At 25.7% G+C, this 13,851-nt stretch overlaps 8 protein-coding genes across 8 annotated transcripts in view, besides 12 other annotated features; 5 read left to right on the top strand and 3 right to left on the bottom strand.

The window, feature by feature from the left end:
• EDI_133090 (uncharacterized protein) overlaps positions 1-208 on the top strand; it is a gene marked incomplete at both ends in the record, with an annotated part of 810 nt that extends 602 nt beyond the window's left edge. The window contains one exon of the mRNA XM_001733365.1: positions 1-208. This exon is cut by the window's left edge and continues 602 nt beyond it. Within this exon, the coding sequence (XP_001733417.1) occupies positions 1-208 (208 nt within the window).
• A 204-nt stretch (positions 209-412) lies between these two features.
• On the bottom strand, positions 413-2,563 carry EDI_133080 (uncharacterized protein; the record flags this gene model as incomplete). Its single annotated transcript, XM_001738277.1, has 1 exon — positions 413-2,563. The coding sequence occupies one exon, from the start codon at positions 2,561-2,563 to the stop codon at positions 413-415; it is 2,151 nt and encodes a 716-aa protein (XP_001738329.1).
• Positions 473-529: a microsatellite.
• Positions 2,564-2,684: 121 nt separating the features above from the next.
• Positions 2,685-2,735: a sequence feature (AT_rich).
• A 304-nt stretch (positions 2,736-3,039) lies between these two features.
• Positions 3,040-3,061: a sequence feature (AT_rich).
• Positions 3,062-3,390: 329 nt separating this feature from the next.
• Positions 3,391-4,599, top strand: EDI_133070 (serine/threonine protein kinase Chk2, putative; the record flags this gene model as incomplete). Its single annotated transcript, XM_001738276.1, has 1 exon — positions 3,391-4,599. The coding sequence occupies one exon, from the start codon at positions 3,391-3,393 to the stop codon at positions 4,597-4,599; it is 1,209 nt and encodes a 402-aa protein (XP_001738328.1).
• Positions 4,600-4,680: 81 nt separating this feature from the next.
• Positions 4,681-4,703: a sequence feature (AT_rich).
• A 175-nt stretch (positions 4,704-4,878) lies between these two features.
• Positions 4,879-4,902: a sequence feature (AT_rich).
• A 30-nt stretch (positions 4,903-4,932) lies between these two features.
• EDI_133060 (uncharacterized protein) lies at positions 4,933-6,358 on the top strand (the record flags this gene model as incomplete). The annotated part of the gene is made up of 2 exons (XM_001738275.1): positions 4,933-5,066; positions 5,128-6,358. The coding sequence occupies 2 exons, from the start codon at positions 4,933-4,935 to the stop codon at positions 6,356-6,358; spliced, it is 1,365 nt and encodes a 454-aa protein (XP_001738327.1).
• Positions 6,352-6,411: a sequence feature (AT_rich).
• An 87-nt stretch (positions 6,412-6,498) lies between these two features.
• On the top strand, positions 6,499-8,221 carry EDI_133050 (vacuolar protein sorting-associated protein, putative; the record flags this gene model as incomplete). Its single annotated transcript, XM_001738274.1, has 3 exons — positions 6,499-6,790; positions 6,833-7,055; positions 7,108-8,221. The coding sequence occupies 3 exons, from the start codon at positions 6,499-6,501 to the stop codon at positions 8,219-8,221; spliced, it is 1,629 nt and encodes a 542-aa protein (XP_001738326.1).
• Positions 8,214-8,239: a sequence feature (AT_rich).
• A 28-nt stretch (positions 8,240-8,267) lies between these two features.
• Positions 8,268-8,289: a sequence feature (AT_rich).
• Positions 8,290-8,448: 159 nt separating this feature from the next.
• Positions 8,449-8,487: a sequence feature (AT_rich).
• Positions 8,488-8,528: 41 nt separating this feature from the next.
• On the bottom strand, positions 8,529-11,690 carry EDI_133040 (uncharacterized protein; the record flags this gene model as incomplete). Its single annotated transcript, XM_001738273.1, has 1 exon — positions 8,529-11,690. One exon carries the CDS (start codon positions 11,688-11,690, stop codon positions 8,529-8,531), a length of 3,162 nt encoding a protein of 1,053 aa, XP_001738325.1.
• Positions 9,170-9,190: a sequence feature (AT_rich).
• Positions 11,691-11,781: 91 nt separating the features above from the next.
• Positions 11,782-11,846: a sequence feature (AT_rich).
• EDI_133030 (uncharacterized protein) lies at positions 11,842-12,756 on the bottom strand (the record flags this gene model as incomplete). Its single annotated transcript, XM_001738272.1, has 2 exons — positions 11,842-11,949; positions 12,007-12,756. 2 exons carry the CDS (start codon positions 12,754-12,756, stop codon positions 11,842-11,844), a joined length of 858 nt encoding a protein of 285 aa, XP_001738324.1.
• Positions 12,757-13,150: 394 nt separating this feature from the next.
• Positions 13,151-13,186: a microsatellite.
• Positions 13,187-13,218: 32 nt separating this feature from the next.
• EDI_133020 (uncharacterized protein) lies at positions 13,219-13,851 on the top strand (the record flags this gene model as incomplete). The annotated part of the gene is made up of 2 exons (XM_001738271.1): positions 13,219-13,388; positions 13,440-13,851. Coding segments are annotated over 2 exons (582 nt in total), but the record flags the coding sequence as incomplete, so codon positions are not given.

Here is a 13,851-nt window from a genome sequence, read left to right as displayed (position 1 = left end):
GAAAGAGCCAAGTGATAAAGATGCTCTTGGTGAAACAATCCATTTTATTATAAGAAATGGTAAAGTGTTATTTAACAAAGAAAGAATTGAAACTGTAGGAAAGGAAGTTAATCAATATATCAATTCAATTTTCACAACAAATAACGCATCGATTATTATCTCAAAAAATGATCCTCGGTTGAACTCATTTGTTCATCAATTTGATTAAATAACACAAAATATGATTCCTCTTTGTATAATAACTGAATAATAAATGAATTTTTTTGTATTCAAACTTTGTTAGTTAGTTAGTTATGAAAAAAGGAGATGTACAAACAAAAATAATTGAAAATAACCTCAAAATTCTTTCTTTTAATTTCTTTAAAAAATACTAAAAATAAATGAATGAGAAAAAACCACTACTGCCTTTTAATTAGTTCGTAATTGGAGTATATCCTTTCTCTTTTCTTTTACTCAAATAAACTCCTACAAATATTATTCCTATTATTATTATTCCTATTACTATTACTGCAATTATAAATACTATTATAATAATCCATTCTTTTTTATTAGTATTATCATCGTCTGTTGTCTTATAACATGCATCATCAATACATCTTTGATTGTATTCATCCCATTTATATCCATGATCACAATATGCAACTTTACATTTATTAGACCATTTTCCATCATCACCACAAATAAATCCTCCATGACCATGTTCGACAGTTATTTGATTGTCACACTCAGAACTATATTTAGTAAGCATTTTATTTTTAGGATTACATCCATTTTCATATTTTTCAAAGATCTTTCTTGCTTCTTTTACAAACTCTTCTAACTTATCTTCTGTATATTTGTAAATTTGAACTCGTTCATCAATTGGTGAAAGAGTAAATTCTCTTGGATTACTTTCTTTGTTATAATCAAGATTCCATTCGAAATATTCATAAAAACTAGTTCTCATAAAACCTCCATATCTTGCTAAATCATCTCCTTCAGGTAAGAACATTTCATCCATTCCAATAACAGCTGTTGGTGATTGTCCCGCATCAAACCATTCAATATCACCTTCTGGATCACCTTCATACCCAACAATAATAGCACTTCCTCTTTCCCACATTCCTTTTGTTAATAACGCACAAGCTGAATAACAAAATCCATCAGTAAATAGAATAATTTGATTTGGATTTCTTGGGTGTTTAGTAAATCTTGAAGCAAGCATTGTTTCTGGAACAAGAAGAGATACTTGTGATTTTATATGTGTAACATTATTTCCATATACTACAGGAACTGGTTTTGTATAAAATTCTCCAAGTGGAATTGAAAGATTTCCAGTTATATTATATCTTGCTGTGCAATTTATTGGGTCATACATTCCACTACCATATTCATGTTTAATACAATTTTCAGCTCCTGGTGATATTCTAACACTTCCAATTAATGCAGTATCTTCATAAGGTGCAAGTAAATTCTCAATATTACTTTCTAAATCTCCATATCCTCCACCATTCATTGGTAAAATCATAGCAACTGGATCATCATTTTCATCAAATTGAGCAATACATTTATCAAATGTTTCAAAGAAGTTATCAACTTCTGTTTCTGGATAAAAAGTTTTTAAGACAAAAATATTAATTGTTTGTTTTCCATCTTCTTTAAATGTTTTACAAGCAATATTTTTATCTAATGACTCATAGTCAAAATTATTTGAATCTTGTTTTAAATCAATAAAATCATTTAAACTAATTGGTTTCATATTTTTGCCTTCTTCTTTAGCTTTAATCTTTTCTTGTTGTTTTTTATTTAATGAAATTAATGGTTTATATAACATTGAATATCCTGTTGATACTGTTTGTCCATTTGAATATACAATATCAATGGACTCTGATAAGAAACTTTTTTCAAATGGACTTGAAGTAAGTTTTTGATTAGACATAGATTCAATAGCATAAGTAAATCTACCATGACTTGATTTAAGGAAAGTATGTTCTTCTGCATATTTACGAATCCAATCAAGTGGTTTCATTTTATTAATACTTTGAACTGGGACTTGACTATTATCAATAATTTCTTGTGGAAGATTTACACCATAATGAGTAAGAATGTCATATGGAATTAAAATAACATCTTTTCCTTCATTAATAATATCAATAGAAAATGGTAAAACAGCATAAAAACTATCGAAATAATATTTAAACTCTTCATTAGAACTAATTCTAAAAGTTAAATGAAGGTCATGAGTAGCAAAAAAGATATTTTCAATTTTTTGATAAAAAGAATACATAGAAGTCTCTGTAGTATCTAATTCTTTTAACAATTTGTCTATATCTACTTTTTGATAATAATCAACTTTTCCTTTAATAGCTGGTGGTGAAAGTAAAATATCTTTATAAACATATGTCTCAAAAATAGCAGTAATATCTTTTTTGATTGCTTCAGTAACTGTTCTATTCACTTTAACTGATTCAATACATTCAAATGCTTGTTCTACTGTGTACACTTTATTGATTTCTAATTCATTGCATGGAGTAGCTAATGAGCTATTAATAAATATCAATGAAATGAGTAGAATAAGACTCATACTAATTTTTTGAAGTTCTTTAGATTTGTAAAAGAATGAAGAACAACCCAGAAAATCAAGAGTTATTAAAAAATTCAAACTTAATAGAAGTTTCTAATCCATTTGAAAGAGTTGTATTGGGTTTTATAAAAATTTTTTTAATCATTTATAAATAAAAATAGTTAATAATTTAGTATTCGTTTACTAATTAACATTTATTAAGAAATTACCTTACTCTCAATACGTTTTACCCTGAAAGAAGTTGTTAGCCTTTGTTCATAACTCATTTCTATATAAGTATTTGATGAATTTATTGGTTGAAGTATTATGTCAAATCCATAATCCCTGGTAGACATACTAAAGTTCCTGTTTCAACACCTGTGAATATATGTATTTTTGAATTTACATTTTGTAAAAAACCAAAATGGTTCATGTAGTAACTCTAAAATTATTGAATTCTTTTACAATGAGACAAAATCCATAGTCTCAATTTCATGTAAAAAATTTTTAATATAATTTCCTGATAAATATTTAAGACTTTTCATTTCAAAAGAATTATCTTCAATAAGAATTAGACTTGATAAATATTGAATATCTTCTTTTACTTTGTAAGTAAGAGGTTTCTCAGGATTCTTTGTATTTCCATTAAATCTTTTTTAATAACACAAACTTGAATTGGATAGTTTTTAAAGAAGGATCTACCTCTTTGAGTTTATCTATGTTACCACAAACAAGTGACATCCTTTATTTTCATAAGCAAAATTACTCTGAAGAAAAAAAAGAAGAAACCCTAGGCTTTTACCAAAAATTATTCATATCTGCAGTTATTTATGAATAAAAAGTGGGGAATGCTTTGTTCATTGGGGCGAGTTCCATCTTTATTACTCATAGAGAATGAAACAATAATTGGTCGTTCAAATAAATTTTGTTGTCTATCAAAAGAAAAATCAATTAGTCACAAACACTGTATAATAACAAGAGTTACAACACCAAATGAAAATTCTTCTCATTGTTTCATTACAGACAATTCAATTAATGGGACATTTATCAATAGAAAATATCTTGGAAAAGGAGTTCAAGACGAAATACATTGTTTTGATACATTAACACTTCTTGACCCAGGACTAAAAGAGCATATTTCATATGTGTTTATTGACAACCAGTTTAAACAAAAAGAAATTGAAGAAGGAGGACCTTTTGAACTTTACGAAGTCAAAGGATATATTGGAGAAGGGACATTTGGAATTGTAAGAAGAGTCATTGAAAAAGAAACACAAGAAGAGTATGTAATGAAAGAAATAACAAGAACAAAAGGGTCAGCTGAAGAGTCTGGTAGAAGAGAAAGTGAGGTACTTAGAAAAACTAATCATGAAAACATTGTCAAGATGAAAGGGGTATTTAAAACAAACCAGTACCTCTATATTATCATGGAATATGTACGTGGGGGTGAATTACTTGATGCATTAAAGAAAGAAAAAAGAATGAGTGAAACAAAGATTAAGACTATTATGTATCAAATATTTAGTGCATTAAAATATCTTCATGAAAATAATATTATTCATAGAGATTTAAAGTTAGAGAATGTAATGCTTTGTGGAGTCAATTTGAAAGTTAAGTTAGCCGATTTTGGATTTGGTAGAATAATAGACCAAACACAAGCAGCAAAAACACATATTGGAACTACAACATATTTTGCTCCTGAATTATTTAAAGATGGAGACTATAATGGAACAAAAGTTGATATGTGGGCAGCAGGAATTATGATGTATTTTTTAGCAACAGGAAAACATCCTTTTGAACAATTAGTTACTTTTGATAAATTAAATTGTAAATGGAGTGATTTTATGAAAAGAGTAATTTCTGGCAAACGAGATGATTGTGTAGAATTTAAGAAGTGCTCTCCTGAATTCCAAGATTTGGTTAATGGTTTATTAGAAATGGATCAAAAAAAAAGACTCAATGCTCAGCAATGCTTATGTCATGAATTTTTCATATCAAGAAAACTATTAAAAATTTGTACTAATACCAATGAACTAGAACAAAGAAAAATGAACTAAACCTGTTTTTATTTTCATTTTTTTATTACAAATTCTTAAAAGAACGCTTTTGTTAGTTACAAGAATTAAAAGAACTTAATCATTATATATTAATTTAAAATAAAGAGAGATGATTGAAACTCTAACAAAATATAATTCATTGAAAAATATTTTGCTTTTTAATATTTTTAAGAAAAAAGTATCAAAATTGATTTGTAACGAAATAAGAATAGAAAAATAATCCTAAAATTAGTTTAATCAAACAAAAATGAAGATTCATTGTCTCTTATTAGAAGGTACTTTTTTAATAAAATTTTTTATAAACTACAAAATAACTATTTAGTATAATCAATTATGAATAAACAATATGAATATATATTGGAACACACTCCTAAAGAAGGCACATATGATGAAAACCTTCATGGACTTATTATGGTCCCAATTGAAGGATTTGAACCAATACCAGTACGTTTTATTTTAAGTAAAGAGTTTGTTCAAATACTTTTACTGGTTAATTTAATGATATAAGAAGTACTTATAAACAATTAGAAATCCTTATAACTTTACATTTTTTGTTTTTCATAGTGCAGAAAAAGATATTAAAGAAATAGAAGAAGAAATGAAAATGGTAACAAAGATATTTAAGGCAAGATGTATTTCATTTGATTATCCAGGATATGGATTAAATAAAAATAAAAAAGATATAGATTTAGTTCTTATGGTAGATGCAGTTTTAAAAAGAATAAATAAAAGAGGATACAGAGAAGATAGAATATTATTATTTGGGTATGAACATGGGTGTGGACCAGCATTACAATATGCTACAGTTTTAGCAGAAAGAAAGAAAGAGAAATTATCATTAGAGAGTTCTGGTATTATTTTGTTTTATCCATTAGATACTATTCCATTAGGAGTTGATTATCATTTTCCTAAATTCTTCAATTCAGTTCAAAATGTAGTTTATTTCAGAGTTTTAATGATGATTCCAAAGAGAGACAGTTATTTTACATCCTTAAATCAATTAAGGAAGATTGGGTATGAGGACCATGAATGGAAAGATCGTGTAGAGGTATGTGTTCATAGCTTTTCAAGATTAAAACCAACATCATTAAATAAGGTAAAAATATTAAAACTTTTAGAAAGTACAAATCCTTGGTTTAAGAAACTTAATAATCAAATTAATAAATATAAACATGGAAAAATAAATATCTCTATGGTAATTACTACAGTAATGAAAGTAAATAAAAAAATTCCATCAATACCTATTCATAATGACTTCTTTATTATGCAATTTTTAGAAAGAAATAAATTAGAAGATTTTATTCCTATTTTTGAAGAAAGAAAAATATATTCTGTAGTGTATACTCTCATGGGTAACATTGAAACTAATATCTTAGTTGAAGAGAATAAAACAATGTTAGATAAATTTTCAAATGTTGTTAGACAATACAGACAATTTGTATCTAAGGATTGGGACTTATTACGTAAAGATGTATTATGTGAAACTTTAAATAGAATTGAGATAAATACAAACATATTAATGAAACAAAAAAGTACATTACATCAACTAAAGGAAAATCCAATAAATATACCACATGAAATTGAAATGGATAAACTTTCTACTAAAACATCAAAATCTGAAAGGTTTACAATCCCTAAATGGGCTAAAGGGATTGAGTGTAATTTTGAGATATTTACTTATCAATCTGTTAATTTCTCAGATTATTTTTCTTACAGAGACTCTTTGAAAACAAAACATCTCAGCTCTTTGTCAAAATAATATAACTTTTTTATGTATCATTCTATTTTATATTTTTGTTATTTATAATTTTTGATGTTTTTCTATAAAAAACAAAAAGTAGATATAAAGAAAACCAAAAAAATATTAAAAGAACTTAAAAAAGGTTTAAACGAAGAAATATGGACTATGATATTTTGAAAACTCAACAAGAATATCTTAATCATGCACTAACATATTACACTGGATTAAAAGCACTTGTATTAGATAGTATCACAACTTCTATCGTCAGTCATTTATATTCTATGATGGATGTTACCCAAAAAGAAATTTATATTATTACAAATATTGCAGACAAAACAAGAGAACCACTATACTATGCAACTGCTATTTGTGTATTGCACCCTTCTAAATTTATTATTGATCGTTTAGTTGAGGAATTAAAAGTACCAAAATATAAACAATACTATATATGTTTGTTTGTTATTCTTTTATTAATTAATACTAATTATCTAGTTTTTACATCTCCAATTAATGAAAGTATTATTGAAACATTAGCTGAGGCAGATGTTCACGAAATCGTTCAAAGCGTTCAAGAGCTTTATATGGACTGTTGTTCAATAACTTCAAATCTTTTTTCATTATGTTTTAAAGGGAGTGAGTCTGATGAAATTACAGTAGAACGATCTGTTGAAGCATTGATGTCAATTCTCATTTCTCAAAAAGAAAATCCAGTGATGTTTGTTTTTTTTCTCAAAAAGACTTAAAAGAACAAACTCTCATTTATTTAGTCGATATCAAACCAATGGATCTACATTACCTCAGAACATTGCATATAAAATTAGTCAACGTATTCAGTCTTCTTTGACTGTTCAAGATGGATTAATTCCTATACAACCAACGTCAACAACTTTATTAATTCTTCATCGGTCATTTGATTGTGCAACTCCATTATTGATACAATGGACATATCAAGCAATGATTCATGAATTTTTAGGAATAAATAGTAATTTAGTAGAACTACCAACAGGAAAAGTTGAGTTTGCCTTTCCAAATGATCCTTTTTATAGACAAATGCATCAAAGAATGTTTGTTGAAGTAACTGATGAAATTCAAACTCGATTAAATCAGTTTAATTCAAGTAAAGAAGAAAAATTAAAACTTGACACTATGGATGAAATGCAAAAGGCAATTGATGCTATTCCTGAGTTAGTTAAAGAAAAAGAAAGTCTTACTAAACATACGTCAATTCTTAGTGCAGCATTAGCTATTAACAAACAAAAAAAAGGTTTACAATTGAGTGAGTTTGAACAAGCATTAGTAGTTAATAATGCATTAAGTTCTTCATTAGCTGAGTTAAGTAATATCATTAATGATAACACAATTCCATATAATGATAGATTAAAAGAAGCTGTTTTATTTGCTTATCGATTCCCTCAAAAAGCTGAAGATGTTAGATCAATGCTACAACTACAAAAATTTAAATTAGAAGACTCTCAATTGATTAAATCAATTATTGCTTATGGACAGAACCCACCATTAAAAGTATTTCCTGATGAAACTGGATTAAAAAAGTTTGTTAAAAAAATAGTTAAAGGAAGTGGGGGAGTAGAGAATGTATATACCCAACACAGACCATTATTAGAAAGTATTGCTAGAAATATTTTATATAATAAGGAAGATCTTAAAAAATGTTTTCCTGGATTTGGAGATATTCATAAAATTAATCAAAATTTGATTATCTATATTGTTGGTGGTATTACATTTGAAGAAAATGTTGCTATTCAAGAAATCAAAAAAAATTATTCAGATCAAGGGTTAGTTCCACCAAAGATATTAATTGGAGGTACAGATGTTTTGAATAGTACTAAATTCTTAAATATGTTAAGACCTAAACAAAAATAATTTAATTTTTTTATTTATCTTTACTTGCTTCAATTTTTTCCTCTTCTAATAATTTATTTTTATATTTAGTCGTTTCTATCAATAACGAATCTAGATCTCCTTGTAAACCTGCTAATTTAGTTATATTTTTTCTCATTTCTTTTTCAAAATGTTCTTCTTTTTTAATTTGTTCTTTTAACTCAGCAGCGTTCATTGAAATTATTAGATAAACATTTTTTTAATGATGCTTATATTTTATTTTATTTATATAACATAAAATAATAAAAGAAGAATAATGTTTTGTTTTATTATGAAGTATTCAAACAGTTCAATTAAGAATTAGTTTTTTTAACAATTCAAAGTATGGTTTATTTTCAAAATTAACTAATGTGACAGAACGAGACCCATTTTTTAATTGTATCTTTTCATTTATGTTTATTGTTAATCCAATTAATGGTAATTGGATAAGTGACTCAAAGTCTTCCATATTCTTCTTAAATATTAATTCTGTCCTACAAATTACCAACCATCGTTTTATATTCTTTTTGTTTTCATATAGTTCAACTTCACTTTGCATTAAAACATCTTTAAGAGTAATTCCTTTTGTTGAAACTCCTTTTTTACCTTTTAAATATGAACTTGATAATTCTTCATTATATTTTGTCATATTCATTTGATTTTCTAAAGCTTCCATTTGTTTGGATAACTCATTTCCTTTACGAATACGTTCTGTCATTTCGTTTCTAATTTGACTAAATATTTCTTCATAATTTTCAATCATAAATCTTACAGTTCTTGTTAATTTTTCGATGTCAAATATAATTCCTTCATCAATATATATATTCGGTGAAATAACTTTAGCTAAGTTATCTGATCCCATTAAATTAATTTCTTTTTTCATTTCAATAAGATGAAGTAATCTAAATAATCGTTCTATAAATGCCAAATACCCATCATTATTCATTTCTCTTAATATTTTTTTAATTTTTTCACAAGCACATTCATCAAGTACTATTGTTTGTAATTCATTTGGTAATTTATTCGGAATTGAATTACAATATCTCTTAAGTATATTAATCATCTCATGAACATTTAATTTAGATACGTCAATTTCTTCTTTTCGATTAATTTTTTTCATATCTTTTTCCATTTGAACAACATTTGCTGAAAGTCTTAATACTCCTTCTTGTTCTGGTGCATCTTTTTCACATTGATCAAATATTTCATGTAAAATTTTAGGAAATAACCATTGTTGTTCATTTCTAGCAATTGTAGCTGTTGTAATATCTTTACCAAAAATATCATTCGAAGTTAATTTATTTTGTACTTTATTTAAACAATCCATAAAATCTTTTACTGTTTCTTCCTTCATACTAAATTGAATACCTTTAATATTTTCTGTTGTATTTTCTCCTTTACATCCAATTTCTATTGTCTTTCTATCAACAACTCTAAGCCTTTCTAAATTAGATGTTTCAAACATTTCAATGACACTATACCCTTCTTTCTCTGACTTAGCAAAGATAAGATAATCGCTAAAGAAAAACATTGTTCCATTCAATTTGCCCGAAGAAATAACTACTTTGCCAAAGTATTCTCTTTCTTGGTTAATATTTCCTTTAAAATTGTTCAATTTAATAATGTAACTTGTTGCAATAATTTGTTTTTTTACTATTTCTTTTTCTTTAGCTAACTTTTCAAAGACATACTTTAAAGTATTAATTACTTCCTTATCAACAGTTGTTACTCTTTCTAAATTTTCTAAGAAATCTGTGATATAATTAAATGGTGCTGTGATTAATTCTTTCATTTCAAATCCTTCAATTAAATCAATATTATCAACACATTCTTTAAATCGTTTAATTGACATAAACTTATTTAATACAATAAAACTGTTCTGATAATGTTTGAGATAGTTATGGTATTGTTGATATAATTGACCAAAATAAGCAGAGTAACAATCCAAAAATTCTTTTGGATTAGATTCTTTTAATTTCATTAATATATTTTTATGACAATGAATTAGTGGAACAATGTCTGTGAAAATAGTATCCATGTCTTGTAATGATATACCACATTGTACTATTACTGGATTATTAGATATATCAATATAATATCTATCAATAAGTAAGGTTAGAGTATTAACATACATAAATTCATTTGTTATAATTCTTTTAATTTCAGGTGATTTCATCCATGGTTTAATTTCACCCTCTTCAAATTCTTCATTATAAAAATCAAGTGCTTTCCAAGAATCTATCTTATCTTCATAATTCTCTATTTTTGAATGAACTTCTTTCATTCCATTTTGAATAGTTTCATAAATATGTTTTCCACTATTTTGTAGTATTTCATAATACTTCTGTAAATTTTTGTCAAATATTTCTAGAGCTTTTCTTCCTTCTCCAATTCCTTTTGAAATAATATCATCTCTTGTTTGTTGAATAATTTTTTGTTTTTTATCATCTTTTTCATCATTTAGTTTTCCATTAATTTTTTGATATTCTTTATGTATCTTATCAAATTCATTTTTTGACTTTATACATGTTTTACTATCTTCAAGAAACTTCTTTCCCTCTTTCATCATACGATTTAATTGTTGTGTTTGATTTTTAAATTGTTGAAAACCAACAATATATAAATCAGACATATAAACTGTGAATTCTTTTAATGACTCTAAATCTCCTGTTTCATTAGTTAACATATGACTAGTACTTTGTTGAATTGAAGTTAAAATGTCAGAATAGTTCTTAATAAAGTCATTACATTTTATTGTTTGTTGTTGATATTTAACAATTTCAAATATCCTATCTCTTGCTTGACTTATTTTTTGGTATGTATTTTCTACTTCAATAACCATATCGTTAAACATTTTTACATTTGACCTCATAGCTTCTAATGTGTTACTTGTAATTTGAGTCGTGCATAAACTCATTGACTTTCTTAATTGATTTCTATTAGTATTACTCCATGCTGTTGTTGTACTTTTAATTCTATAATCTCTTGAGTCATGTGGAGTAATACTTAGTGTAATAGGTTTAGGAGTTGTTTGGTCATTTGTGTTTATACTTTCTAGAACATCTTTTGGAGTTATTGAATTAATACCTTTATCTTCTTTTAGTCTTACAGAAGAGAATGTAGCTCTTTTAGTTTGTTGAATGGTCTGATCAACTTTTTCTTCTTCGTGTAAGTGACTTTTAGTTTTAGGTTTGTCTTTTAATCTCTTAGTATTAGGAATTACTTTATGAAGATTTTCTACTTTTTCATTTTCATTCAGTTCATTTTCCTTACTTTTTTCTTCTGTTATTGTTTCTTTGATTATTTCATTTTTTTGGTTGTATTGAATTGGTTCTGAAAAGGTACTATTTTCAGTATTAGTTGAACTATTACTTTTATTAGATTTAAGAGATTGATTAGTGATTTGGTTATCACTTTTATCTTGTCCGTTAGATTTACTAGAACTAATTTCTTTTTGAGGTGTTTTTGACATTAATGGATTGTTTGATATGATAAACTATAAAGGGAGTGTAAAAAGAATTTTTTTATCATTTAAATTTTTCTACAAAAAAGAAAAAAAGACGAAATTAAAAATAATTTTAATTTATTCATTTAAAAAAATTAAAGACTTTTTTTAAAAAAAATTATTGTATTTCAATTTTGATTTTTTCTTTATCATTTCCTTCAAACTTTCCTTCATTAAATTGTAACTCAAGTTGTTTAGACAAACCTTTTAATAAATCAACTACATTCTATGAAATAAACTTAGAACTTTTTTTAAATGAAGTTGTATTAAATATAAAACAAACAGAAATTCTATTGGGTTTTACAAGTAAATCAAAATCTTTACCTTCATTCATAAGAACGATTTTTGTGTCATCAATTTCTTTAATATCAAAAGGAATTGAAAGAACCATATTCAAATCAATTTTTCTTTTTGCTTGGAATAAATCATCAACTGTTTTCATTCTTTTAATAGAAATCTCTTTTTTCTCATTTAATTGTTGAGCAAATTCATTGTTTTTAGTTTGAAGATCTTTTGTAGTTAATTTATATGAATCAAGACTTTCATTTACAAAAGTACTTGTAATAATTGGGATTTTATCATCAAGAGCTTGTTGTATCAATTTTTTAACATCACTATCCCATTCTATTTCATCACAAACAACAAGAGTTGAATTATTTATTTTACTTGTTATTTTTCCTTTTCTTAATTTTATAATATCAACTAATCCATCATAATCAACACCATCTTCTAATGACTCTTTTATAATAAATACAATATATCCATCATAAGTTGCTGGTATTAATCTTTGAACTAATCTTCTTCTATTTGGATTATCTTTTCTTCTTTGAATACCAACAAGTGATTTGTAATCTTTTGGTAATGATGAAAAATTAGCATGAATCGTGTGGATATCACAAAACTCAACAAATCGTTCTTTATCACAACTTTCAGATTTCTTTCCTTCAATATATGCCTTTTCTAATAACGAACATGTTTTTTTATCATAATCAACCCATTGATAATCATCAAGCCATTGCCATTTGGCAGACATAATGAAATAAGAGGCAACAATATTAAGTTTTTAGTTCTTTTTCTAATTGACTTGATTTTTGTTTTATAAAAAGTAATGATTAGTAAAAGTTATTTATAACAAAAAATTTTAACAATAATCAGTATTTATCAATGAAAAAATAATCACTTTTCAAGTAAAAGAAAATAATTTTAAATAATAGAAAAATCAACAAAAAACTACTTCTAATATAAACTGCGTTAGTTTTATTAAATATATTTATTGGTAAAGGATTTAAATTGATAAAACTTAATTTCTTTTGCAATGGGTGTGTACTTTTTTAATCGAAAACATTTATAAAATGATTAGAAATGGGATAATTTGTTTCATAACAAAAAGCTCAAATAAAGTTTTTATAATCAAATAATTTTCAATGAAAAACATAAAGAAAAAAAAAAAGAAAAATAAAAAACTTATATAGAAAATAGTTAAATCAATTGAGAGATGTTAAGATCAAAATATAAGAAGAACTTATATGCTTTACTTGATGAAAAAGAATTCAATGTCACTGCATTCAATAAACTTCATCACAGCGTTGAACTTACTCCTGTTAAATTACCTAAAGTTTTTAGAATTCTTGAAGAATATGTTACTAAAAATTTTACGAATGAAGTGTTTGTGTTATTATATCATGCAATGTTTTTGTCTTAACTCATCACTTTTAGTAACGTTGTCAAAGCAACAAGAACAATGGGAGAATTGTCAAATAATTGTCGTGAACATTTAGCATTAATGGATGAAAGAATTGTTCGAGTTATTAGACAATGCCTTGGATCATCTAATTTAAAAATTAAACAAGCAGGAATGCAATTATTAGGATATTATGTAAAAGCCTGTAATGAAACATCGATTCGTGCAAATTTTGATGAAATTAAAAACCTTCCATTAGATTTAACAAAAAGTGCAGTTAATAATACAAATAGTTCTGAACAAGCACTAAGAGCATTAAAAGATTGTGTATTAATATTCCAAATGGTATCAGAAATTGATCAAATTTTAGGGTCAAAAACAGTATTACGAGTAATTTTTGATTGTCTAAATAAAAATGAAACGAACGAAGTAGCAAAAGACATTGTA

This window comes from Entamoeba dispar, genomic scaffold (genome assembly GCF_000209125.1).
Source record: "Entamoeba dispar SAW760 scf_1105229461215 genomic scaffold, whole genome shotgun sequence".
Lineage (NCBI taxonomy): Eukaryota > Evosea > Mastigamoebida > Endamoebidae > Entamoeba > Entamoeba dispar.
The sequence above is the reverse complement of the archived record's forward strand: the minus strand, read 5'-3'. Positions and strand labels throughout refer to the sequence as shown.